At 42.9% G+C, this 24,766-nt stretch overlaps 1 protein-coding gene across 2 annotated transcripts in view; it reads left to right on the top strand.

Moving 5' to 3' along the window:
* The window catches only part of LOC308077658 (glycogen debranching enzyme-like), a 41,600-nt gene that overhangs the window by 1,274 nt on the left and 15,560 nt on the right, over positions 1–24,766 (top strand). Inside the window, exons 3-22 of one of the 2 annotated variants that reach the window (XM_080418490.1) lie at positions 441–627; positions 2,893–3,109; positions 3,565–3,734; positions 6,372–6,575; positions 13,141–13,322; positions 13,802–13,913; positions 14,344–14,479; positions 14,799–14,895; positions 15,333–15,430; positions 16,056–16,195; positions 16,815–17,002; positions 17,934–18,057; positions 20,190–20,353; positions 20,936–21,037; positions 21,637–21,792; positions 22,207–22,357; positions 22,753–22,877; positions 23,126–23,238; positions 23,459–23,593; positions 24,182–24,312. In XM_080418490.1, the coding sequence (XP_080274616.1) occupies positions 543–627; positions 2,893–3,109; positions 3,565–3,734; positions 6,372–6,575; positions 13,141–13,322; positions 13,802–13,913; positions 14,344–14,479; positions 14,799–14,895; positions 15,333–15,430; positions 16,056–16,195; positions 16,815–17,002; positions 17,934–18,057; positions 20,190–20,353; positions 20,936–21,037; positions 21,637–21,792; positions 22,207–22,357; positions 22,753–22,877; positions 23,126–23,238; positions 23,459–23,593; positions 24,182–24,312 (2,830 nt within the window). In that variant the 5' untranslated portion in view covers positions 441–542. Of the gene's footprint in view, positions 1–440; positions 628–2,892; positions 3,110–3,564; positions 3,735–6,371; positions 6,576–13,140; positions 13,323–13,801; positions 13,914–14,343; positions 14,480–14,798; positions 14,896–15,332; positions 15,431–16,055; positions 16,196–16,814; positions 17,003–17,933; positions 18,058–19,658; positions 19,783–20,189; positions 20,354–20,935; positions 21,038–21,636; positions 21,793–22,206; positions 22,358–22,752; positions 22,878–23,125; positions 23,239–23,458; positions 23,594–24,181; positions 24,313–24,766 lie in introns of both variants that reach the window. The other variant, XM_080418489.1, reaches the window with a different exon arrangement.

Here is a 24,766-nt window from a genome sequence, read left to right as displayed (position 1 = left end):
TCAAGTTCAAGTTCAATTGTTGACTTTGTTGTTTAATTTTAACATGTTCAAAATAAAGCCATTCATTCATTCAAAGGGGCTTCATTAGTATGAGAAAGCATACGTTTACATTGCCAAAGCAGTAAGAAGCAGCAAGTAAGAACAATCAAAAGTGTACAGTATGCACAATTAAAGGGAACACAGTAATATATAAACAGAGGCTATGTCACATTGCACATTGGAAACCCTTTCTCCCCCCGCTCTCTTCCTCTCTTGCCCCCCCCCCCCCCCTCTCTCTCTCTCTCTCTCTCTCTCTCTCTCTCCATGGTGCGTAATGACGCATGGTGGTGGTCGGGTGGCGGGGTTAACCTCCCTGGTTGTGATGTGACCCATTCATTACCCCTCTCCTCTCTCTCTCTCTCTCACTCTCTCCCTCTCTCTCTCTCCCTCTCTATTTCCAGACTAGTGTCTGAGGGGTCGTGCGCGGCAGGTTTGGAATCCTGACAGCCGTGTGGCTCATCTCTCCGTGCATGTAAAGGGCAGCTTAAAAAAGCAACGCCAAAATGGTCCTCGGCGGCACACAGACACGGATACTGGTCCTCAACGATATGGAGCGCCTGGAGCGAACGCTGTTCCGCCTGGAACAAGGTACGGATCCATACAACCCAATTATATACCAACATGTACGACTGTATATAGAATACACGCAATGTATTGAATATCTGCCTTTTTACAGCTTGCCTTGTAGTAGCCTAGATATATATTCTTAGATATAGTAGTACACAGTACCGTTGCTGTTGGACAGAAACCTCTTATCTCCAAATTGAACTTTTTATGTTTTATGTTAATGATTTACTTTGTCACACTACAGTGTCGCACAAAAGTAGTGCAAATAGCCGATCTAAAAGCTCTAAACGCGTCTATTTTTCAATATGAATCCTGAAAAGTAACAGTTTTTGGACTTAACAAGGTTTCCACCCGACAGCGATAGATACATTACATGGACTGTAATGTATATAGAATACATGCAATGTATGGAATATCTGCCATTTTACAGCTTGCAGTAGCCTTCTACTTACTTCTACTACTGCTGCTACTAACTGTTACTACTAACTGCCCCTGTATGCAGTGTTGTCTTCTCATTGTATAGATCAGATTAACACTATTATAAGAGGCGCATTATAGAGCCAATTAGCATTATTATAAGAGGGACATTATTGTGAGAGGCACATCATTCTAAGGCTTTGTTCAGATTGCAGGCTAATCTGATGTTTAGGACTGACTGTCCACACTGTTATTAACAAGTGATCAGATCAGATTTGTGTGATCGGACATCGTTGACCGGTATAAATTGGTTGATGTGGTAAAAACTGTAAGGACACAGGCATGCTTGACTGCTGATCTACAAGCTCACAACGTGTCACGATGCGACAAAGTATAAACCAGGCTTCAATGATGAGTGTCAAAAAATCTGTTTCCACGTTGTTGTTTTTCTTTTTGCTGTTCAGACTTGATAAAACAAATGTGACTCTAATCTGGATAGGTCACACATCTGATTTGAGCTGCCACTCTGCCTAAGAGCTGGGCTCTCAATTACATAACCAAGTGCCCTGTCGGGACAGGATTATGCAATGGTGTGCCACCACTAGAGCGAATCACAGAGGCTGTCAACCTTTATGTTACATAGCGTTCATGCTCGCCTTGCTTGGTGTGAAATTCATCTTTAGTTGAAGCCTGATTTGTTCAATGTCTTTTAGGCTGTACTGCATGTTGCAGAATGTTGTGTTTAGTTATGAGTCTGCTTTGCCTCCTGTGTGTGAACAGTGGTCGCTTCAACTTTCAATCAGTGTACAGCAACTGTTATGCTGTGTTGTTCATATTAGCAGCGGCAGAAGCTACAAAATGCTCAAGCGTGGCATTGCTGTCAAGTCACACGCTGAAGTGTTGCTCAAGCCACACTGTGTAACTCAAAAGGATAGTGTAACTCAAAAGGATAGTGTAACAGAGTAACGGGTTAAACAGCAAGAAAGAGATACTCTTCCTTTTACGGAACAGAGCAGGAATTGTGTGGAGACGGAAATAGTGAAACAGAAACATTTGATGCTTCAGTGTGTCATTAGAGCGGGAATAAGTTGAAGCCAGTGTAGCTTCATGTTGCTGGCTTCCATTGAAAATGACTTGTAAACCTTTTGCCTTGTAGCTACTTGTGTGAAGTTACAAAGCATTATCATAATATTATGTAGCACATTAATGCAGAAAAAGACGAGTGGAACATAGCATAGACATGAAACAAGTGTTAAAGTGTTAACTTGTGTTATCCTGGAGAGTATGAAAATGCGGTTCTAGTGTGGTTAAACGCAAGTTTTGTCCATTTGGTTCCATTGCTACACACTCGGAGTTAAATGAACACTGAGGATTTTACAATGTATATTGGGGTCCCAATCCTATAAACAATCAATCATTTAGCTGGGGGTCCCCTGGAACCTCCTCAAGGACCCCTAAGTTAGTCAAGCGGTGGTTTAACTAATGGACCCACTAGTTCTTCAGGCTTTAGTCATTATCAGGATACTCTTTAAGCTGGCAGCATTATTAAATATTGATATTGATATGGAAAAAATATATGTTGTGATGAGTTTAGTTTTTTTGCCCAGCCCTACTTACCTCTCTCCCTCGGGAGAGTGATAACGGACATAAAACCTACTACCTGGATGAAATTGGTATCCTGACCGTAAAATGAGCTAAGAGCTAAAAAACACTCTATCTATAGCATTGAGGACTATCACAATAGACAGTACTGTAGTGTAGAACTTGAACTTTTCATCAAAATACCCTTTTTCTTTCACCAAAAATATCACTTACACTACCTTATTGCCTTGTCTTTAACTGTCAACCTGCATTTTACTCCCCCTGCAGGCTATGAGTTGCAGTTCCGTCTGGGTCCCACACTGCAGGGTAAACAGGTGCGTGTTCACACCAACTACCCTACTGAGGGAGAGAGGTTCGATCGCAACAAGTTCCGTCCTCTGGACTGGGTCAACACTGCCCCCAATGGCCGGGAGGACGACAGCGATAAGTTCTGCAAACTGGAGCTGCGGGTGGCTGGGTCATACCAGTACTACTTTGGAGCTGGGTAGGTGCTAGACTCACATCAATGTATGACTGTGTGACTGCTAGAGATGCAGCAGTTCTTGGTTTAATACGCCATCCCAGGAGAGGAGAGGAGAGGAGGCAGAGTCAGGTGCAGAACACCAGCTCAGTCTGCAGGTTTAGTGCTTGCAGGTTTTTACACTACAGAAAGTGTTCCAATAGGACACGGACATTAAAGACAGAAGCATTAGGAGTTGTCTTGTCACTTTCATGTTAACTCTCGCATCGAGGAGGCAATCAAAATATACCCACTGCACCATCACTGCTTTAATCTAATTTAAGATTTACAAGAAACCCTCTCTGACTATTCTGGATTGTATTACAACTTTGTGTGTGTGTGTGTGTGTGTGTGTGTGTGTGTGTGTGTGTGTGTGTGTGTGTGTGTGTGTGTGTGTGTGTGCGTGTGCGTGTGTGTGTGTGTGTGCGCGCGATCTACAGAGACAATGACAAGGCGGGCAGTGGGTACATAGTGGTGGACCCCGTATTGAGGGTGGGTGCAGACAACCACATCCTACCTCTGGACTGCATCACCATCCAGACATACCTGGCCAAATGTCTGGGACCTCTGGACCAATGGCCACAACGGCTCAGAGTCGCCAAGGAGGCTGGTGAGTAACTGAGTACATTTACTTAAGTACTCTACTTGAGTAGTCAAAATAAGAAGTCAGGTGTCTTTGAGATTGACAGCTGTCGTGGAGTCATTGTGATTTTATAGTCTATGAACAAATCTACAAGGTATCACACCTTGCATTGCGACGCAAGGATTGCTTTCAAATCTGTTCTTTTTGGGAGCCGATGCAGTCAGCAGTCTATGTAATGAAATGGATTGAAGTTGGAGGACTTCTGTTTTGTCTTCAGCAAATGATAATCCTCCTGATCAAAGTCAAACCTGTTGCTTCAATGTTGACATCTATCCGATGCCTTCAATAATGAATATGCTTGAAATGATCTGGTAAGCGCAAAGTTAACTGAGCTGAATATGAAACGATATGGCTTTCTGGAAATAGACGGACCCCGAGCCGACCCATAGACCTCCGTTGCAAACGCAGAATATTCACATAATATTCAGACCTTTATTGCTAAAACCAACTTGCAGTTTATTTCTGTGTGATAAGACATAACAACAAGAACAATACTGAAGTAACGTGAACGCGTGTTGCAAGATCAAAGAGTGTCTCGTAACTTTCATGGGTCTGGAGACTGAAGTTGCGCAAAATAATGTAACTTTAGTTTATACAGAGAATTATAATTTACAAAAACATTTAGGAGCGGCACTATCAAACCTTGTAGCGGCGGGTAACACTGACTCCCAAAATGAAACATACGTAGCAGTACTTGCAGGCATTCCAAGCACAGTGGGAGTGGGTTTCAACAATAAGAGGGACCATGGGGCCTTTGTTTGTTCATGTCACCATTTCAGACGGCCATAGTACAAGGGTCGCAGTCTGGGGAGTTGAACCCACAACCTTCCTTCCTGTGTACCTGTTGCTCTGATGAGAAATAAAACCACACAAGAAGAACACAGACCATATCTAAGACAGAGATATTTTGTCCCCCCCCTTTTTTTTTACTACAGTTATAAAATAGTGTAGATTAATATCTACTTAATCACTTAAACCTATACTCTTTGTTGTATGTCAAATAATGACAGGTCTTCAAGCTCACATGTATATAAGCTTCCGCTATTTCTGCAAAATGTTTGCGTGTTTTGCAGAATGTTAAGACATGACGCACTCACATGTGTGTGGGAGTGCGTGGGTACGTACTACGTAGGTGTGTGTGTGTGTGTGTGTGTGTGTGTGTGCTTTAGGCCCCTTGCCGTCACAGTTTCAAGGCAGTACTGTTTAGATACACTTGTGGTCACTGAACTGTTATGAAATATGAATACAGGGAACCCAGACACAGTAGCCTACTGTACTGTACAGTATGATGACTTTGCTTTGGTTGACGGCTAAACAATGCAAGCCTCACTGTTGATTAACTCAGAGACTATACAGGGTCCCCACGGTCATGAAATTCCTGGAAATATTTTGAAATTGAAAAAAAAATAATCCAGTACTGGAAAAGTTTGGGAATTGATCAAAGGTCCTGGAATTTATCAAGGGTCCTGGAAAAATATTTGGCTATGCATTGTTTTTGGCTATTGATTTTGTTAATACAAAACATTTTCATAAACATGTATAACATTACACGAAATATGTAACATAAGTAGTTTTTCGCCGAACGGGCTGTGTGATGGCATATATTATTTAAATAAAATAAGTCATACGGATGCCATAATGAGTCTTCCAGTGAGCTATGCCCTAATTTTGCATGAAATTTTGAATGAAATTGTACTATTCTATATTCTATGCTTTATTTTTGCTACACTGCCTATGGTTGGGCATTCTACATAGGAGTAAGAGACACATTATTGCGCTGAATGATTGTTATATAGGCCTGGAAATTGGGCTAAATATTCTGGAATTTTTTTTGATTTTTTTTGGAAATTCATTGCTAAAAATGTGTGGGGACCCTGACTATAAAATGGAACCAAATGGTCCAATTGGGCACATTCTACACTCTTAACTCCCAGCTGCATAAAATTTAAGGTATGCAAAATATGAAATTATAGGCTACTATACTATACTAGAAAGTTATTAAGATAGGATGTTTTTTAAACGGATGCTAGGTTCATTGTTTACCTGGTATCCTAAGTTTCAAATGTACAGAATGTTATTTAGATAGCATGATATTAAGACAGATGCATTTATGTGGTTATTTACCTTATTGACGAGAGTTCATGTTTACACTTGTAAATCACTCTGGATTAGAGCAGGGGTCTCCAACATTTTTCAGTACAAGGACCCTCCGGTGGCCCCCCTGTAGTAACTCTGAGGACCCCCTAGGGGTCCCGGACCCCCTGTTGAAGACCCCTAGATTAGAGCATCTGCTAAATGCCTAAATTGTCATTCTTGAGTCTTGAACCAAAATAAACTCATGATGCGCTCTCTTTCTCTCTGTCTCTCTGTCTCTCTCTGTCTGTCTGTCTGTCTGTCTGTCTGTCTGTCTGTCTGTCTGTCTGTCTGTCTGTCTGTCTGTCTGTCTGTCTGTCTGTCTGTCTGACTGTCTGACTGTCTGACTGTCTGTCTGTCTGTCTGTCTGTCTGTCTGTCTGTCTGTCTGTCTGTCTGTCTGTCTGTCTGTCTGTCTCTCTCTCTGTCTCTCTCTCTGTCTCTCTGTCTCTCTCTCTGTCTCTCTCTCCAGGCTACAACATGATCCATTTCACCCCTCTACAGAAGTTGGGTCACTCCAGGTCCTGCTACTCCCTGGCAGACCAGTTGGAGCTGAACCCAGACTTCTCCCCTGAAGGGAAGCACTGCTCCTGGATGGATGTAGGCAACCTGGTGGAGAAGCTGAAGAAGGACTGGGAGATGGTCTGCATCACTGACGTGGTCTACAACCACACCGGTAGGTACAGAATGTTATTTAGATTGCATGTTGTTTAGACCAGTGGTTGTTAACCTGTGGGCTGGGGACCATTTAGGAAAGCACTGGAGCAACTCAATACAGTTACTGTAGATGTCTTTTTTTTATTGAAGGTGCGAGTACTTAAAACAGACTAACGTGTCCGTGTTCATCAGCGTCCTGACAAACAGAGGTGAAGGTGGCATTTAAAGGACTGCCAAGAGGTAGGCAGTCCTTTAAATGTCAGTACAGTCAGTACTCAGGGCGTGACTTCATGTGGCGTGCCCCGGCAAGCCGCTATGGGCCAGAGAGAGTGCCAGCTCCTCGTAGCGATGAGAGTGCTGTCTGGGTTTGGCAAACTGCTGTTATTGCTGCTGTTATTGCATAAGTTAGCACTGTGGTTCTCAAAGTGAGGTCCGGAGATCCCCAGGGGTCCTTGATGCTAAATGACTTAATATAGCATCATTTTATACGGCCAATCGGCCATCGTACATTGTTTATTTTGATTATTGGCACCGGTCATTCCTTTGTATATTTCATTTATTTGTCTTTTTTATGTACAGAGCCTAAAGCCAGGTTAGGAGGAGCTGGTGGAAGTGACTTTGATGATAGTTTACTAAATGTTTGGTAAACAGTACGCACTGGTTGCCAGGGTTACACAGCATGGAAATAGAAGAGTGATGCATGTGCGACAGACAGGTGGCAGCACTGAGGCCATGTGTAAGTACCGTCTCTTCATTCAGACAAGCCAAGCCTCTGGAATGTGATACTTCCTCCTCTGTCACTCTGCTAATGTTTCAACTCTGTGAAAAAACATGTTTATACCACTTTGAACGCAGTGTCTCCCGAACTTTTTAGCTCGAGATCCAAAAGAGAAATTTGATGTTTCCAAGCGACCCAAATTAGTGATCATAGCAGATTGCTATTATCGACATGTTGTGAAGCTCACAACATGTCGCAACCTTGTAGATTAGCTATTTTCACTACTTCTTAAAAGTGTTTTTTTTATCGAATTTCTTTGATTTATTTAAGAAATTCTTTGAACAATGTTTATTTGTGTATTTTTATTTAAAAGAAAATGCTAATCTTTTTGTTTTTATGTAGGAAACAATGAGTCGCAAGTAAATATCCGTATTATTTTTGTCTGAACAGGGCCTTAGAGTCAGACTGCAGTTGGTCCGGCTGAGTCAACAAACAAACAAACAAAAATGAATCATAGTGCCAATAATGTATACACACAGAGTTGAAGTTGTGACTGTGTCGGAGTAGCATCAAAGCACCACTGTTGGCCTTTAGGCCAGATGATCCTCACTGCAGCAGCTGTCTGACTCCCTTTCCACTGCAGAATTTAAACACTGCTGCCTTTGAAGGTCATGTGGAGAGACAGAGAGAGAGAGACAGCGCACGTTGACGCCGAACTACTGTCATCAAACACATGACAGCTGCCGTTTGCAACTTTTGGGAGGTGTAGTAGTTACAGACTCTGTAGCATTCGAAGATTGTAGAAGAATCGTCTGGCATGAGAGACTAGCGAAGTATCCTCCACCTTGTTTTTAGTGGCACCCTGCCAACAACAGCGGTGTCGACCGTTATATGATCTTGATTAGGGCTGCAACTATCGATAATCCCTGAAATAGGGATTATTCATTGATTATTAAACAATTTGATAATTGTTTTATCAAATTGTCAACGATCAGTTATTTACTAATCGTGGTTGTTACCTCTGTGACTTCATGTGTTTTCCATCTACTAGGTTATTGTCTCAGTATTGTATGTTGTGTGGTGGTTAGAGCAATCGCCTTTCATGCGGAAGGTTGTGGGTTCGAACCATCCCCTGGGGTCGACGTCAGCAAGGGCATGCGGTCGCAACGGGTTCCTAGCGCCAAATCTAATGGGTTCAGATAGATCTGAGCCAAGTCTCCTGAGGAGGTGTGTCTGAAGCCTGTCCTGGACAGGGGTCTCTGGACGTAAAAATAGATGAATGTATTGCATGTCACAGTGTGTCACAGTATACACATGTTGAGATTGCATAATGACCCTCAGTCGTCCACTAGACCAGTGGAATACAGGAATTCTGGGTTCCTTTAGGCCAGTGGTTCTCAACCTGTGGGCCCGACATTTTGGGGGGGGGGGGGTCCCATGAAGACCTTTTTAATACCTAAAAGAAAGAAAATAAATTAAACTAAAAAAGAACATTACTGCATCAATAGTGATCAACAAACTATACTAAAAAAACTGGTCAAACATGGGCCAAATTGTCAAATAATATAAGAAAGGGAAAGATTGTGAAAATGGCAGATCCACAAGCACACAGGCGTTGTGAGTTTGTAGATCGGCTATTTTCCCAATATTTAACTGTGGAACAGAGTCAAACTAAATGTAATGCCTCAAATCAAATGTGATTATTTTGGGGGGTCCCCAGTTGAAATATGTTTGAGAACCTCTGCTTTAGGGCGTCTAAATCGACCCTTACAACTCTGACAGTATGCAAATGGTCCAAACAGACCTGTTCCATTTGTACGCTGTCACAGTTAAGGAGAGACCTTGAAATGTAAAGGTTTGAGAACCATTGCACTAGTGACTAGACTATCAGTGCCTCTGTGGGCTAAAGATAACCTCCAGTTAGTCTATATCACATAATGTAAACATCCCATAATACACATAATACACTTTCACCCTGGACTCCCTGTTTTGGGAATGGAATGGGGGGGGGGGGGGGGGGAATAAAGCTTATACCGGAGTTCTGTATTGTGAATGTGATAGTATTCTTGCTATAGAGTGTTTGTTCAGTAACCAGGGTCTCAATGTCTCAAAAATACACTTTCAGGTCAGGATGCCACATTTTATCCAAGCAGGAAAGAGAACTCCAATTCCAATTCACTTGTATGAGTCCTCTCTCCTGATTGGATGAAATTGGCAACCCACCTGAAAATGTATGTAGTGTTTATTAGGACCACAATGGAAACAAGTCACCAGGACTTTTGTTTGTGTTATCCTTTTAGCCTAAATGTTTTACCTCCGTGCTGTATAAATCTTTTGACTAGTAAAGTATTGACTCATGTCAATCAATCAGTCAAAGAGCTGGAGAGACAGGAAGACCCCTGTTATTGATCAAACACTCTATAGCAGTGTTCCCAATAGTGATGGGTCGCTCATGATCGATTCGTTCGAAAGAACTGGTTCATTGCCGTGAACAGGAACGAAATTGTTCACTTCCTGAAACTGTTACATTCACGCTTTCGTTAATGCCCCCGTCTCTTCACCCCTAATCTCTCAAGAACAGATTATGCACTGCGTTGGAATCTGTCGGGGAGGTTCGTCATAACGTGTGCGCATGGGCGTGCCTTCAGATCAGGAAGCAGGCCGCGCTTTACCCAATCAAATGTAGTGGGCGGGATTCACGTGTCCGTCGATCCTTCCCCCCTCGAAACAAACCGAAACTAATTTAACAATAGCGTCCGCGGAGCAGACAAAACCACGGAAAGATATTCACATTTTAACTTACTCTTTCATCATAGAAACAAGTGGGCTTATAACCAATACGATCCATGTTCTCTGGGAGAAGTGGTGTTAGTGTTCCGTGTAGAAATATTGTTAGTGGGAATGAAAACATAGTCGCACCAACCGGAAGTGATGCGCTGAAGGCATACAACAAACACCGGTTTCCTTGCGCTCTGGCGTTACGTTTTCTTCCGCCCAGAGCCAACAGACATAGAACAAACAGCAGAGGGCGCTGTTTTTCATTTTCAGTTGGCGATGGGTTCCCAGATTGCTTCACCCCATACACAGGACAGGAGGGCGGGCTGTACGCGCGACTAAATAATAACGCTCCCGCGATAGTGTTTTTCACTAGACAATAGCGCTACTGAACGGTGAACGAATCATTTGAATGGATCATTGCCGTGAACATGAAATGAAAGTTTTTTCCCACCACTAGTTCCCAAATGGAGCAAGCCCCTTCTTACAAACTGTGAGACCCTCCAGGTGTGCGTGCGTGCATGCGTGGATGTGGGTGTGTACACATGTACATGCACGCACTTCTGTTTTTAAGAAATGTGAACCAAGCCCTACATTTTCAAACACTTTTAGAAAATGTTCAAAAAGGAATTCAAACATTTTCAAAATAGCTCACAATGCATTGTGAGCTTGTAGATCAGATCTGCTATCTCAGCTATTGTTGAAATAGGGCTTAAGTACGGTTGTTAACCCTAGAAAGGCCCACAATCTATTTGAACACACGTTGGAACGCTGTCATGTATAAAGTGTCTTTCTGCACCGTCACCCTGTGTGTCATGTGTCCCTGTTGTGTCAGCGCTGGCTCCTTGGCAGGGTGACATTAAGGTGTGACAGCGTGACCAGAAGGTCACTGTCTGTCACACATTCCCCACCTGAAACACTATCTACACGCACGCACACACACACGCACACGCACACACACACACACACACACACACACACACACACACACACACACACACACACACACACACACACACCATGTGAAACACGATCTGCACTCAATGAGGACATCATCACATTCACTATAAAAGCCAGACTACAAGTCCTTCCCACCAGACTCAACCTTTCCATATGGTTTCCCACCACTCAAGTTCCTCATTGCCTGCACCACACCACAGAACAGATCACTGAAACACTGCCACACATCCTGAATGGCTGTTATGCATACAAAGGGATGTACATAGCACGCCATGATAGAATAGTGGAACTCATCGCAAAGGACATATCAAAAAATCATGCACCCTCAGTGAGAATGTACAAACATTCCCGTGTCATTTCATCCATGTTTCATCTCTGTGATAACCCAGACATATTTACATCTTTGACAGCTAATACACCAGATGTTGTTGTGGTTGATGAAGAGTCCAGAGAGGTGTTTGTATTAGAGATAGCCTGCACCTTTGACCCTAGCCTAGAGGAAGCCTTTATGACCAAGGTCATTAAATACCAACCACTTCTACATACCATCTCAGAGCTGGGCTATAGGTGCAGACTATTTGTTTTTATATTTGGCAGCCTAGGACATACCCACAGACTGGTTGTTAGAGGGTTCCAACAACTTGGGATGCCCAAAAAGGAGGCAAAAAGGCTGGCAAAGTATTGTTCTATTTCTGCTATAATTGGCAGCCGCCACATATGGCGGAGACGCTGTTACTTATACCCATAGAGTACTGAGTGACATGCTTATTGTATCATGAAGACGTATTCCATGATTTTGTGATGTAATCTTACTGCACCTTTAATATTTGTGTCCTTGTATACTCTCCTTTGTGTGGACATAAATAAATGGTTAAAATGTGTGTGTGTGTGTGTGTGTGTGTGTGTGTGTGTGTGTGTGTCTCACATGATATCTAATCTTTGCATGTTTTCCCACACAGATGACAGTCTAAATTAATAGCTCTGTAACACAATGCAGTGTTTCTCAAACGCCCTTGACCTCAGCAGCCCCCTCCCTGATCTCTGAATCCAAGTGCCCTTTTTTACCATTTTGATTCGAAAACTGCAGGAGAAAACCACAGCTATGATCATATGATGCTATGAATGAATGATGATAACCCACCTTTTGAAGAATATAACATTGCATAGAAGAAACGGAGCGAGTTGCAATTAGTGCCTCCTGAGTAGATTTGTTTTAAACTGTGGTCATAATATTTCATTAAGTCTTATGCCGTAGCTGAGTGTGTAGAGGTTGTCTGGTAATCATTGCTTCCCTACGTCTACGTGTCCCTGAGCAAGATACTTAAAGGGCAAGACCACTTTGGTAGACAATATAGAACATCACCAAACCCAGTACTGTTTTTTTTTAAATAAAAATCTTCAACTTCCTGTTGATTTTGCCATTTTTAATAAGTAGAAAACCTGGACTGGATCCGCGGATCTGGATCCAGATCTTCAAATAGTAAAATCAACAGGAAGTTGACATTTTTATTAAAAAAACAAACAGTACTGGGTTTGGTGATGCTCTATATTGTCTGAATCAGCTATGTTTGGGTTCATTTATGTGCTAAAAGAGTGACTTTGAGAGCTGTTTTACCGTACAATGTAAGTCAATGAGGAGCATATTTTGAAGTATCAATTTCTAATCAATGGAGCAAATATTTTTTATTTCTTGCCCACCTTTGGAGTTACATCATGGCAAGGTAACTACACAACCCAAACCTCTACCAAAGTGGTCTTGCCCTTTAACGCCTAACAGCTTCCCCCGAGTGCTGTTCATGACCATCTGAGCCCAGTCATCAGCTGGGTGAAGGTGAAACTGAAACTGAATTAACCCCATTCATTTTGTCCAAAAATGTGATGCATCAGTCAGATTTTTCAGATTCCACTCCGATTGGCTACGAATGGCTTTCAAAGAGGGGTAGTAAAAAAAAGAAGGAAAGAAAACACAAATCTGACATCCGATCTGCCCCAAATGTCAATCACACATCGAGGGGCCTCTGAACAACACAGACCCAAAAGCAGTTTCATTTCCACCCATGCGCCACAAATGCTACAAATGTCACTGTTTGTTGCTTGAACAAACATCTACCTTTCTGTGGTGTCCTCCCAGCGGCCAACAGTAAGTGGATTCGTCTGCATCCGGAGTGTGGCTACAACCTGGTGAATTCTCCCCATCTGAAACCAGCGTGGGTACTGGACAGAGCCCTGTGGCATCTCAGCTGCCAGGTGGCTGAGGGAAAATATGAAGAGAAGGGCCTGCCGGCACTCATCCGCACCGAACAACACATCAACGTGAGTCTACTTCATTTCACCTTGCATTGTTTGTTCAGTAAAGGGTCTCCCCATCTCTCCAGCTCTTTAGAAAAATCTGTCACAAGACCTATTAGTAGATGGACATCTGTGGTCATCTGGTCAACTTCAAAACTTTGTATCCCTATCCGAGTGGAGTAGATTTGGATTTTAAATAGTTCAAACCCCCAAAAATAGCGTTGAGATCACTTTGATATCCGATCTGTGACCATAGAATTTTCTCCGCAAATGTTATGTCAATAGGAAATATGTTTGATTAATCGAATCTGTAGGGATTACACATTTTTAACTCTTGGGCCCAGGCTTTGAGAGATGACACTTGAACTCATTACACTATTATGTGTAATATGTGATACCATTAGAAGTATTGAATTGCAGATGCACAATATCTCATTGCTTGAATGTTTGCAATAAATCTAAAATCTCTCTCTCTCTCTCTCTCTCTCTCTCTCTCTCTCTAGGCTCTGCGGGGGGTGATGTTGGAGGAGGTGTACCCTAAGCTTAAGTTGTGGGAGTTCTTTCAGGTGAATGTGGAGAAAGCTGTGGAGCACTTCAGAAAGATGCTGCAAGCAGGTGCAGTACACGCACACATGTGCGCAGCACTCCCACACACACACACACACACACACACACACACACACACACACACACGCTGAAAATGTGCCATATGATCCTCTGTGGGAAAGTTTAAGTATATTTTGATGTCAATACTTTTGTACATTTTGACACATACAGAAGTTTTACTTGTAACAGAGTATTTTAATATTGTTGTATTGCTACTTTTAAGTAAAAAGACAGAGTACTTCTTCCACCACTCATATTAAGCATCTTCATGAAACGATTGTGTGTGTGTGTGTGTGTGTGTGTGTGTGTGTGTGTGTGTGTGTGTGTGTGTGTGTGTGTGTGTGTGTGTGTGTGTGTGTGTGTGTGTGTGTGTGTGTGTGTGTGTGTGTGTGTGTGTGTGTGTGCCTGCATGCCTGCATGTGTGTGTGTTTTCATCCAGGTGGTGACGTTGTGAGGTCCAGTCCTCCTCGTCAAGATGGGGCGCCACAGCTGAAGATGGTCCAGGACCCTCAGTTCCGCCGTTTTGGAAACACTGTAGACATGACCTCTGCCCTGGAAACGTTTACACCACAAAGGTGAACCCTCTCTGTTCTCTGTACTACTGTAGTTGTAGTTCCATCAGGCAATTTGTAGTTCAGTGATACAGTACAAAATCCACTGCTTTAGGCGGGTGAAGGGGTACTTTGATTCAGAAATCAGGAAAATGGGTACTGAGGCCAGAAACGCTTGAGAACCACTGCAATAGAGTCTGAAATTCTCACTAACTGCATTTTGTGTGTGTGTGCGTGTGCGTGTGCGCGTGCACGTGCCTGTGTGTGTGTGCGTGTGCGTGTGTGTGTGTGTGTGTGTGTATGCGCGTGCGTGCGTGCGTGCGCGTGCGTGCGTGCGCAACAGTCCATTAGAAATTCAGGGGTGCTGCAATCGGTTCAAGAAGACACTGGAAGAGTTGAATGCAGAGCGCCACAAAGAGATGAACTACCATGCTGAAAAGGTACGTGTGTGTGTGTGTGTGTGTGTGTGTGTGTGTGTGTGTGTGTGTGTGTGTGGGGGTGTGTGTGTGTGTGTGTGTGTGTGTGTGTGTGTGTGTGTGTGTGTGTGTGTATGAATGTACACCGCTGTGCTTAATATTATCCAAAGTTTTAATTTGTTGACACAAGACCAGTTTATTTGTAAAGCACATTTCAATTAGCCCCGTAAACCACCCCTCCCCCGGAAATCCCCCGCATTTTACGAGGTTACATTTCAATAACAAGGCATTTCAAAAGTGCTTTACATAAAACATGAAGCATGAAGACATTAAGACACTGAGTTAATAAACACATTATAAAAGGACAGTAGTATTTCAAACCATTCAATGCTTCATAAACCAAACAGTAGTATTTTATTGAATGAGTGAATATCCTAACCTTTCTTCCCCCCTCATCTCAGGCCATCAGCTGCATTGTGGGAACTGTAGTTTATGAGCGCACCGCAGAGCACGGGCCTAAGCTAGGAGCTGTCACAAAGGAGAACCCTCTAGTCACAAGGTACATGCAGCACGCTCTTCTAAAGGCTGATTTATACTTAGTTGTACGCCAATGTCACGCACCAAAAATACATGTTGTTGATATGAGTAGGTCTGTCACAATTATTGCATACTGTAATTGCCTGTTAGCAGCTATTTTAGATACTCACAGTTATTATTTTTATAACAGTTGAACTTCCAGTGTTTAAAATTCTGTTGCTTTGATTTTAAAGGTCCTGTAATATATATTTTTTGGTTAAATCAAAGTCTATTGTTAAAAAGTTTAAACTATATTGTGATAGTAATAATTGCTATTGAGTGTTTGTTCATATTAACAAGGGTGTCCCTGTCTCTCCAGCTCTTTAGTAAACAGAAAATACATTTTCAAATACATTAGTGTCATCCCTTCCAATATCACTTGTTTATCCTGCTTCCTGTATGAGTTCTCTCTCCTGATTAGATGAAATTGCTATCCTGACATAACATTTTATTTAGTATTTACTAAAAAGCTTGAGAGACATTGAGACCCCTGTTATAAACACTATAGCACAAGCAATTGATTACTTATTTATTTTTAACCAAAACATATCACTTACTGCACTTTAACAAAGCAGTATGGATGTAATGATGATTTATTGTCCCTGCAGGTATTTCACCTTCCCCTTCGATGAGATGACCTTTGACCAGGAAATGCCTCTGATTGGCCAGGCTGACAAGGCGTGTCACTTCCTGGCCCACAACGGCTGGGTGATGGGAGACGACCCGCTCCGAAACTTTGCCGAACCAGGTGACCCCACACTGGAGAATATTACTCTTGAGAGGGTACAAATAGAACCAAATGGACCCACAAGGGCTCACTATAGGGATGTGAATATACACACTGTATATCGGTATCGGCCGACATTCGCCTCGTTGACTGCCATCAGCATCTACAAATAAGTTGACATTCATAGATGGCAGTAGCCAATAATTATCTATTGTTGTGACACATCCATTTTGCAATGGATATGATGGTGTGTTGGCTTTTATTGGGTTATTTTTAATAATTACTATATTTGTTTCCCTGGCACAAAAGGAGGAACGAAAACAAAATAAAACAAATTATGATTTTAAACATCGGTATTGGTATCGGCGTAGAATCTCCATATCAGTGCATCCCTGGTTCATTTGGTTAGATAAATGTTGGATTTTACAGTGGGGATAAATGTGCTAAAACACTGTTGTCTTGATTGATATTGAAGGAGCATAGATGCACCAGTAGGTGGTCTTTGCAACTGAGGCAAAAACTACTACTGAATTAACTCCTCTCCTCTCCTCTCCTCTCCTCTCCTCTCCTCTCCTCTCCTCTCCTCTCCTCTCCTCTCCTCTCCTCTCCTCTCCTCTCCTCTCCTCTCCTCTCCTCTCAGGGTCTCATGTGTATCTTCGTAGAGAGTTAATATGTTGGGGTGACAGTGTGAAGCTGCGTTACGGTGACAAACCAGAGGACTGTCCCTACCTGTGGGCTCACATGAAGAAATACACAGAGATCACCGCCAAGCACTTTGCAGGCGTCCGATTGGACAACTGTCACTCCACCCCTCTGCACGTGGCCGAGGTACGCTACCGTCAGCATCCAATCAGGGGCTTTGATTTTTAAAAGAAAGCTAAAAAAACAAAGAAACAAAGACTGGGTTAAAAACGGGGCCCTATTTTTTGTGGTTTTGGAAATGAATGGTTGGTAGAGCTGAAAGATCAACCGAACATGTATCGACCACAATGGAAACCAGCCCTCGGGGGTTTTTGTGTTATTCTTTTAGCATAACCTTAGAAATTATTGGACGTTTTGACTGCGTTGTGTTAGTGATAAACACTGGTGGAAGAAATAACCCCTTTTTTTTCTTTTTTTTACTTAAAACCGCACTGTAACTTTCATGTTGTACCGGGGAATCAAGCCCGGATCCCCCATGTGCTGAAATGTTTACCATTGAGCTAATCTCTCAAGACAGATTCTGCTATCTTTTAGTTTTTTGTCAGAATGGGTTCCCAGATTGCCATTGAGCTAATAGAGTCTGTGAACATTTATTTTGACATTCAGGCAGTAGCACTTATCAACCAGTCCTACCAGACCCCACTGGATCTAAATGTTTCAATAGAAGAGCAGGGAGACCAAATACAACCACCACAGTTGTTAGTTATATTGTATTACTCTACAGATTGGTAAAAAAAAATACATGTATTCACTAAAACAAGTTACATAGGGGAGCATTAAATGAACACAGGATTTTGCTGTGCAATAAGGCAAACATTCCTTGAAAGTACAAGTACATTAGTCCTTTCAAACCAACACCCACACGCTGGCCTTGAGAAGTCCATCGTTCAGATAGAAGCTCTCAGTGAATCAAGTTTGTGTGTGTGTGCGTGCGTGTGTGTGTGTGTGTGTGTGTGTGTGTGTGTGTGTGTGTGTGTGTGTGTGTGTGTGTGTGTGTGTGTGTATTCGTGCGTGCGACATGCGTGTGTGCGACGTGCGTGTGTGCGTGTGTGTATAGGCGATGCTAGCGGCAGCCAGGGTGGTCAGGCCCAACCTGTACGTGATCGCGGAGCTGTTCACGGGTAGCGAGCTCGTTGACAATGTTTTCGTAAACCGGCTGGGCATCACCAGTCTAGTGCGAGGTAACCCCCCCCCCCCCCCCGCCCGCCATTCCGTAATGACGTGGCGTTGGCGATGACGTGGCACGCTGTGTGGCTTAGGAGACGATGCATGAGTTAGACGACCCGCAACTCTGAACATGGTTTTATGTGTGCAGCTTTGTACCTATGGGATTAACCATGTAAACAAGTACAGCTAGTAACAAGTACAGCTAGTAACTAAGTAGTAGTAACTAAATAACTAAGTATAACTAGTAACCGAGTAACTAAGGCTTAAGCACAAGTAGCAATTAAGTACAACTAGTAACTACGTATACAAGTAACTAAGTACACCTAGTAACTGAGTAACTAAGAAGTAACTAAATACAACTATTAGCTAAGTACTGAGCATAACTAAGCATACAAGTAACTAAGCAGTAACTAAGTACAACTAGTAACTAAGCATACAAGTAACTAAGCAGTAACTAAGTACAACTAGTAACTAAGCATACAAGTAACTAAGCAGTAACTAAGTACAACTAGTAACTAAGCATACAAGTAAGTAAGCAGTAACTAGTAACTAAGCGTACAAGTAACTAAGTAGTAACTAAGTAGAACTAGTAACTAAGCATACAAGTAACTAAGCAGTAACTAGTAACTAAGCATACAAGTAACTAAGTAGTAACTAAGTACAACTAGTAACTAAGCATACAAGTAACTAAGCAGTAACTAGTAACTAAGCATACAAGTAACTAAGTAGTAACTAAGTACAACTAGTAACTAAGCATACAAGTAACTAAGCAGTAACTAGTAACTAAGCATACAAGTAACTAAGTAGTAACTAGTAACTAAGCATACAAGTAACTAAGCAGTTACTAGTAACTAAGCATACAAGTAACTAAGCAGTAACTAGTAACTAAGCATACAAGTAACTGAGTAGTAACTAAGTAACCAAGCCGTTATTCAACTTTTTGAACTTGACCACTTAAACCCTGTACACTTAGTTAACCAGGGTCACCCAGGGCTCTGCACTAGGTCCCCTCCTTTTCTCCTCTACACCAAATGTCTTCGGTGAAGCAGATGGAAGCTGTTTTGGTGATCGCCCTAGAATAGAGTAAGGTTGATGTGGTTTATCCCATATTATGCATCCGTTGAATGTGTATGACACTGAATATCTCTTCTCTCTCTCTCTCTCTCTCTCTCTCTCTCTCTCTCTCTCTCTCTCTCTCTCTCTCTCTCTCTTTGCCCTTGTCTTGTGTACCCATTTCTTTTATGAATGAACTCTCACCAAACTTTACTTTTTTTCCTGACAAACAATCTACATTCATTTAAACTACCTGTGGCCCCCTTGTAACGGCTAATTTCTTTAACCTCAAATCTGTGGTTGGTCCTGGTACTCCTTCACACCTCCTTCTCTCTCTCTCTCTCTCTCTCTCTCTCTCTCTCTCTCTCTCTCTCTCTCTCTCTCTCTCTCTCTCTCTCTCTCTCTCTCTCTCTCTCTCTCTCTCTCTCTCTCTCTCTCTCTGCATGTCTCCCTGCATCTTGTGCTGTTCTTTCTGCACCCCCTGCATTGCCTCGTCTCTCCTCCTCTCCTCCCCTCCCTGGCTGTGTGTGTGTACTGCCCCCTGGCTGCATGGTGTGTGTAGTACATGCTGGAGCAGGCTCGTGTGGTCAGGCCTGACCTGTATGTTGTCGCTGAGCTGTTCACGGGCAGTGAGGAGCTGGACAATGTGTTTGTCACCAGACTGGCCATTACCTCACTCATCAGAGGTAAGAGGACAGAGAGAGAGAGAGAGAGAGACAAGTAACTAAGTACGATTACTCAAGTACTGTACTTAAAGTTTCAGGTATTTTTACTTTACTGTGTTCATCTTTCAATACCGTAGAGGTCTGCTCTACTACATCTCAGTGGCAAACATTGCACTTTTTACTCTGCTACAATTATTTGACAGTTTTAGTTACAAGCTACTTTGTAGAATTAGATTACTATTACAAAACATACATTAACCATTTAAGCTCTATTTTATGCTTCATTAGGATCATGTGATCAAACAGAGCAGTAGAAATCGCTGCCACTGCCAGTGTGAATTCAGTGTTAGACTCTTCTGTAACTCTGTCTGTCTGTCTGTCTGTCTGTCTGTCTCTCTGTCTGTCTGTCTGTCTCTCCATCCACCCAGAGGCTATGAGTGCAGGGGACAGCCATGAGGAGGGCAGGTTGGTGTATCGGTTTGGAGGCGAGCCGGTGGGATCGTTCGTCCAGCCCAGCCTGCGTCCGCTGGTCCCCTCCATCGCCCACGCCATGTTCCTGGACGTCACCCATGACAACGAGTGTCCCATAACGGTAGCTGCACTGTCCCCTCTGTCACCACCATGACAATCAGTACAAATAATAATAATACATTTTATTTGTATTGCACTTTTCCTTCACAGGGAATCCCTGAGTGCTACATGGTAAAAAACACTTTAGCAATCATAGAAGGTTAAAAAGCAGGGCTTTAAAAAAAATGTGGTTAAACAACAAATGCATGCCAAAATAAAAACATTTTCAGGCCTATTCTAAAAGGGTCCAGTGTGTCCCCTCTGTCACCATGACAACCAGTGTCCCATACAGGTACTGTAGCTGCACTGTCCCCCTCTGATAGGACAGTGGTTCTCAAAGTGGGGTCCAAGGACCCTAGGGTGCCTTGAGGGGGTTCCAGGCGGTCCCCAGGATTTTTATAGCCAATCTATTTTTCTATAATCTATTTTTAGCTATTTTCAATCAATCTTTCAAATAGTATGTTTTTGAAAGATTTTAACAACACAAATCTTGCATGGGGGTCCCTGCCATACAATGTTTTCTGATGGGGGGCCCGCGGCCAAATACACATTAATTTGGTGGTCCCTGATATGAAAAGACCACTGGTTTAAACTTTTGTTGCAGGTTCGCTCTGTGTTCGACGCTCTGCCCAGCTCTGCTATCGTCTCTATGGCCTGCTGTGCTACAGGCAGCACTAGAGGATACGACGAGCTGATCCCTCATCAGGTAACACAAGAAAATAACACAAAGACAACACAACTATGTAAAGCTGGACTCACACTAGAACAGTGGTGGAAAAAGTAATTTCTTTACTTAAGTAAAAGTAGCAATACTGCAATGTAGAAACACTCTGTTACAAGTTAAAGTCCGGTAATCAAACTCGAGTAAAAGTGCAAAATTATTGGCATCAAAATATACTTAAAGTACCAAAAGTAAAAGTACTCACTATGCAGAATCATATGTATAAAATGTATTAAAATCTTTTGAAAATAGCAGATCTACAAGCTCACAACACGTCGCATCGCAACGCATTGTGAGCTTGTAGATCGGCTATCTTCAAATAGCCAAAGTTTAAATAGGGCTTAAGTGGTTAATTACTACAAAGTAACTGAAGTTTTCGAATAATTGTAGTGGCGTAAAAGGTACAATATTTGTCTCTGAGATATAGTGGGGTACAATTAAAAGTATTAAAACATTTAAATCCTCCAGTAAAGTAAAAATGCCTCAAAATGTTACTTAAATACAGTACTTGAGTAAATGTACTTAGTTACTTTACACCACCACTGCACTAGAAGATCTTTTTAAAATCCCTCTCTATCGCTCAGATCTCGGTAGTGAGTGAGGAGCGTATGTATCCATGTTGGAACCCGGAGGCCAAGCCCAGCAGCCCAGGAGAGGTGAGCCTGCAGACGGGCATCATTGCTGCTAAACTGGCCCTCAACAAGCTGCACCAGGAGCTGGCTGTCAACAGCTTCACACAGGTGAGACGTCCTTCAAAACCAAGTTGTTTTCAAAAGTTTATATTTTCATTTATATATTTTACCTATATATATATACTGTAAGTATTGCGGTCGCTGTACCGTTTGTGACGATATCAAAGAGAGCTAAGCCAGAAAGTAAAGCTCTAGAATCTAGAGCTTTACTTTATATCTAGAGTCTAGATCAGGGGTTCTCAAACTTTTTTATACCACGACCCCATTTGAGGGATTTCCTTTGGCGACCCCACACAAAAATCTTCTCTTTTTGGTTGCCAATGCGCGACCCCAACGGCACCCTCCCACGACCCCACTTTGGGTCGCGACCCATAGTTTGAGAACCGCTGGTCTAGATATACCGAGCTATCTTAGTTCCTACTCTCACCTATGGTCGTGTGTGTGTGTGTGTGTGTGTGTCAGGTGTATGTGGACCAGGTTGACGAGGACATTGTGGCCGTCACCAGACACTGTCCCAGCAGCCACCAGTCTGTGGTGGCTGTGTGTCGCACCGCCTTCAAAGACCCCAAAACACACACTTATAGAGACAATGTGCCCCCTATGTTTATACCAGGTAATATATGCAAGCACGCCACGCACACACACACACGCACGCACACGCGCACACACACACACACACACACACACACACACACACACACACTCACTCACTCACTCACTCACTCACACACACACACACACACACACACACACACACACACACACACACACACACACACACACACACACACACACACACACACACACACACACACACACACACACACACACACACACACACACACACACACACACACACACACACACACACACACACACACACACACACACACTTTTAGGACAGTGATTTTAGGAATGCCATTTTTAACCACAAACCTAGTCCAAAAATAGAGAAACGTGTGTGTGTGTGTGTGTGTGCGCGCGTGTGTGTGTGTGCTATGTTTCTAGGTAAGATAGAGGAGGTGGTGTTGGAAGCTCGTATGGTCGAGCGGAGCGTTGATCCCTACATGAAGGACGAGAAGAACATCAACGGCCTGCCTCAATACACTGTGGAGATCACTGAACACATCCAGGTACACACACACACACACACACACACACACACACACACACACACACACACACACACACACACACACACACACACACACACACACACTCATGCACTTAGATTTTGATTATTATTACATAACATACATTAACCACTTAAGCCCTATTTTTATAGTTTGTTTATTTATTTAAAATAAAAGGGGGTTGTATCCAACCACGTCACGTCACGTCTCAGTGCTGTGATGTCATTGTGATGTCATTGTGTTTACAGTTGAAGGACAGTCACATGGTGAAGCGTGTTGACGTCACGTCTCAGGGCTCCAGTGAGTTTGTCCAGGAGATTGTATTCGAGCGTCTCACTCCAGGCAGTGTCATCGTCTTCAGGTGAGCCCCCCCGATACCAATTGTGTAGAGTCCCTTTTTGAGAACATTTAACATAAGGAAACAGATTAAAAAAATAATACTTAGGCATGTCATTATAGGCTACATTTATTTATTTCCACACATTTTCGAAACACTGAAAATAGACGATCTACAGGCTCACAACATGTTTTATAGTTATGCTATTTCTGCTAGGAACTCTGTCATGTGTTTGGTCATGCAGGGTGAGTTTGGACCCTCGCTCTCAGGAGCTGGTGGGGACACTGAGACGTCACCTGATCCAGTTCAGTCCTCACTACCGAGCTGGAAGCCTGGCTGAGAACAATGTCCCCGCCATCCTGTCCACGCCACTGGAAACGTACGTAATGTTAGCAAGTAACAATACAGCACTCGGGTGGTGCAGTGGTAAAGTACCCAAGGGGTAACCTAGGGGGTTGAATGCAGTGCAGTGTGTCAGGCTTTGTCAGAGGGAAGCCTGACGGGAAGGGTGATATTTGTCATTACACATACCGTACTCCTACGGGCTGGGGCGGCACCTCTCAGCGGGGAGTGTTGGGCTGGAGGACAATATAACTTATACAATTGGGGTGGTTGTATTTGGTCTCCCTCCTCTTCTATTGAGACATTTAGATCCTGTGTCTGGTTTGACATGACCTTTGACACGATCAGGTTTCTGGTTTAACACAACGTTTGACATGGAGGTCCAAATTCAATTTCTCCCCTGAGCAAGCAGACTCTTTCAGGCTTGCTACTATTAGCTTAGTAAAAAATGCAACGCTTGTGCAGGAGACCTGGGTTCAAATCTAGGGTAGAACAGGAACGTTTAGTGCAGTTTTAGCATCACTGTATCCAACAGAATACTGTGTTTACTCTCTCTCTCTCTCTCTCCCTCTCTCCCTCTCTCTCTCCCTCTCTCTCTCCCTCTCTCCCTCTCTCTCCCGTCCAGCATCATGTCCAAGCTGTCTCTAGCTGACATGAACATGTTGATGTATCGCTGTGATGCTGAAGAACAGGAGGACGGAGGAGGATGTTACGACATACCGTCATGGCAGCCGCTCAAGTACGGAGGCCTGCAAGGTACAAAATAAACTCACTGAATCTGACCAAAAGTTTAAAAAAAAATCCATTAGTTCAATTAACTCATTAAAACCGGGAAAGAATCTGTGTCATTTCAGATTTTTGCGTTAGCTATTATAAAATCACACCCAGTGTGAAGTGGGCGGTGGTCATCATAGTGATGGAAGCTCACTTCCAAAAAAACAAATTTTTTGGAAGTTTTTTTTTTTGGAAGTCCATAATCTTATTTATAGGTTATTAATGTCATCATGTGTCTTGCTAGCCAATCACAGTGCTGAATAGAGCCAGCCAATAGAGTCAGCCAATCACAGTACAGCTAACTGGGCCAGCTGGGCCAATCACAGTGCAGGAAACTAATACTAATGAGGTGTCCCAACCCCACTTATAGGGGCGGCTACACCGCCCAAAAATAGCATATATACAAGCTTGTACATACATACTATTTTTGAACATT

The sequence above is a fragment of the Gymnoscopelus braueri genome, assembly GCF_963280865.1.
Source record: "Gymnoscopelus braueri genome assembly, chromosome: 21".
Lineage (NCBI taxonomy): Eukaryota > Metazoa > Chordata > Actinopteri > Myctophiformes > Myctophidae > Gymnoscopelus > Gymnoscopelus braueri.
Note: the sequence above shows the minus strand (reverse complement) of the source record. Positions and strands in the feature narration are given on the sequence as shown.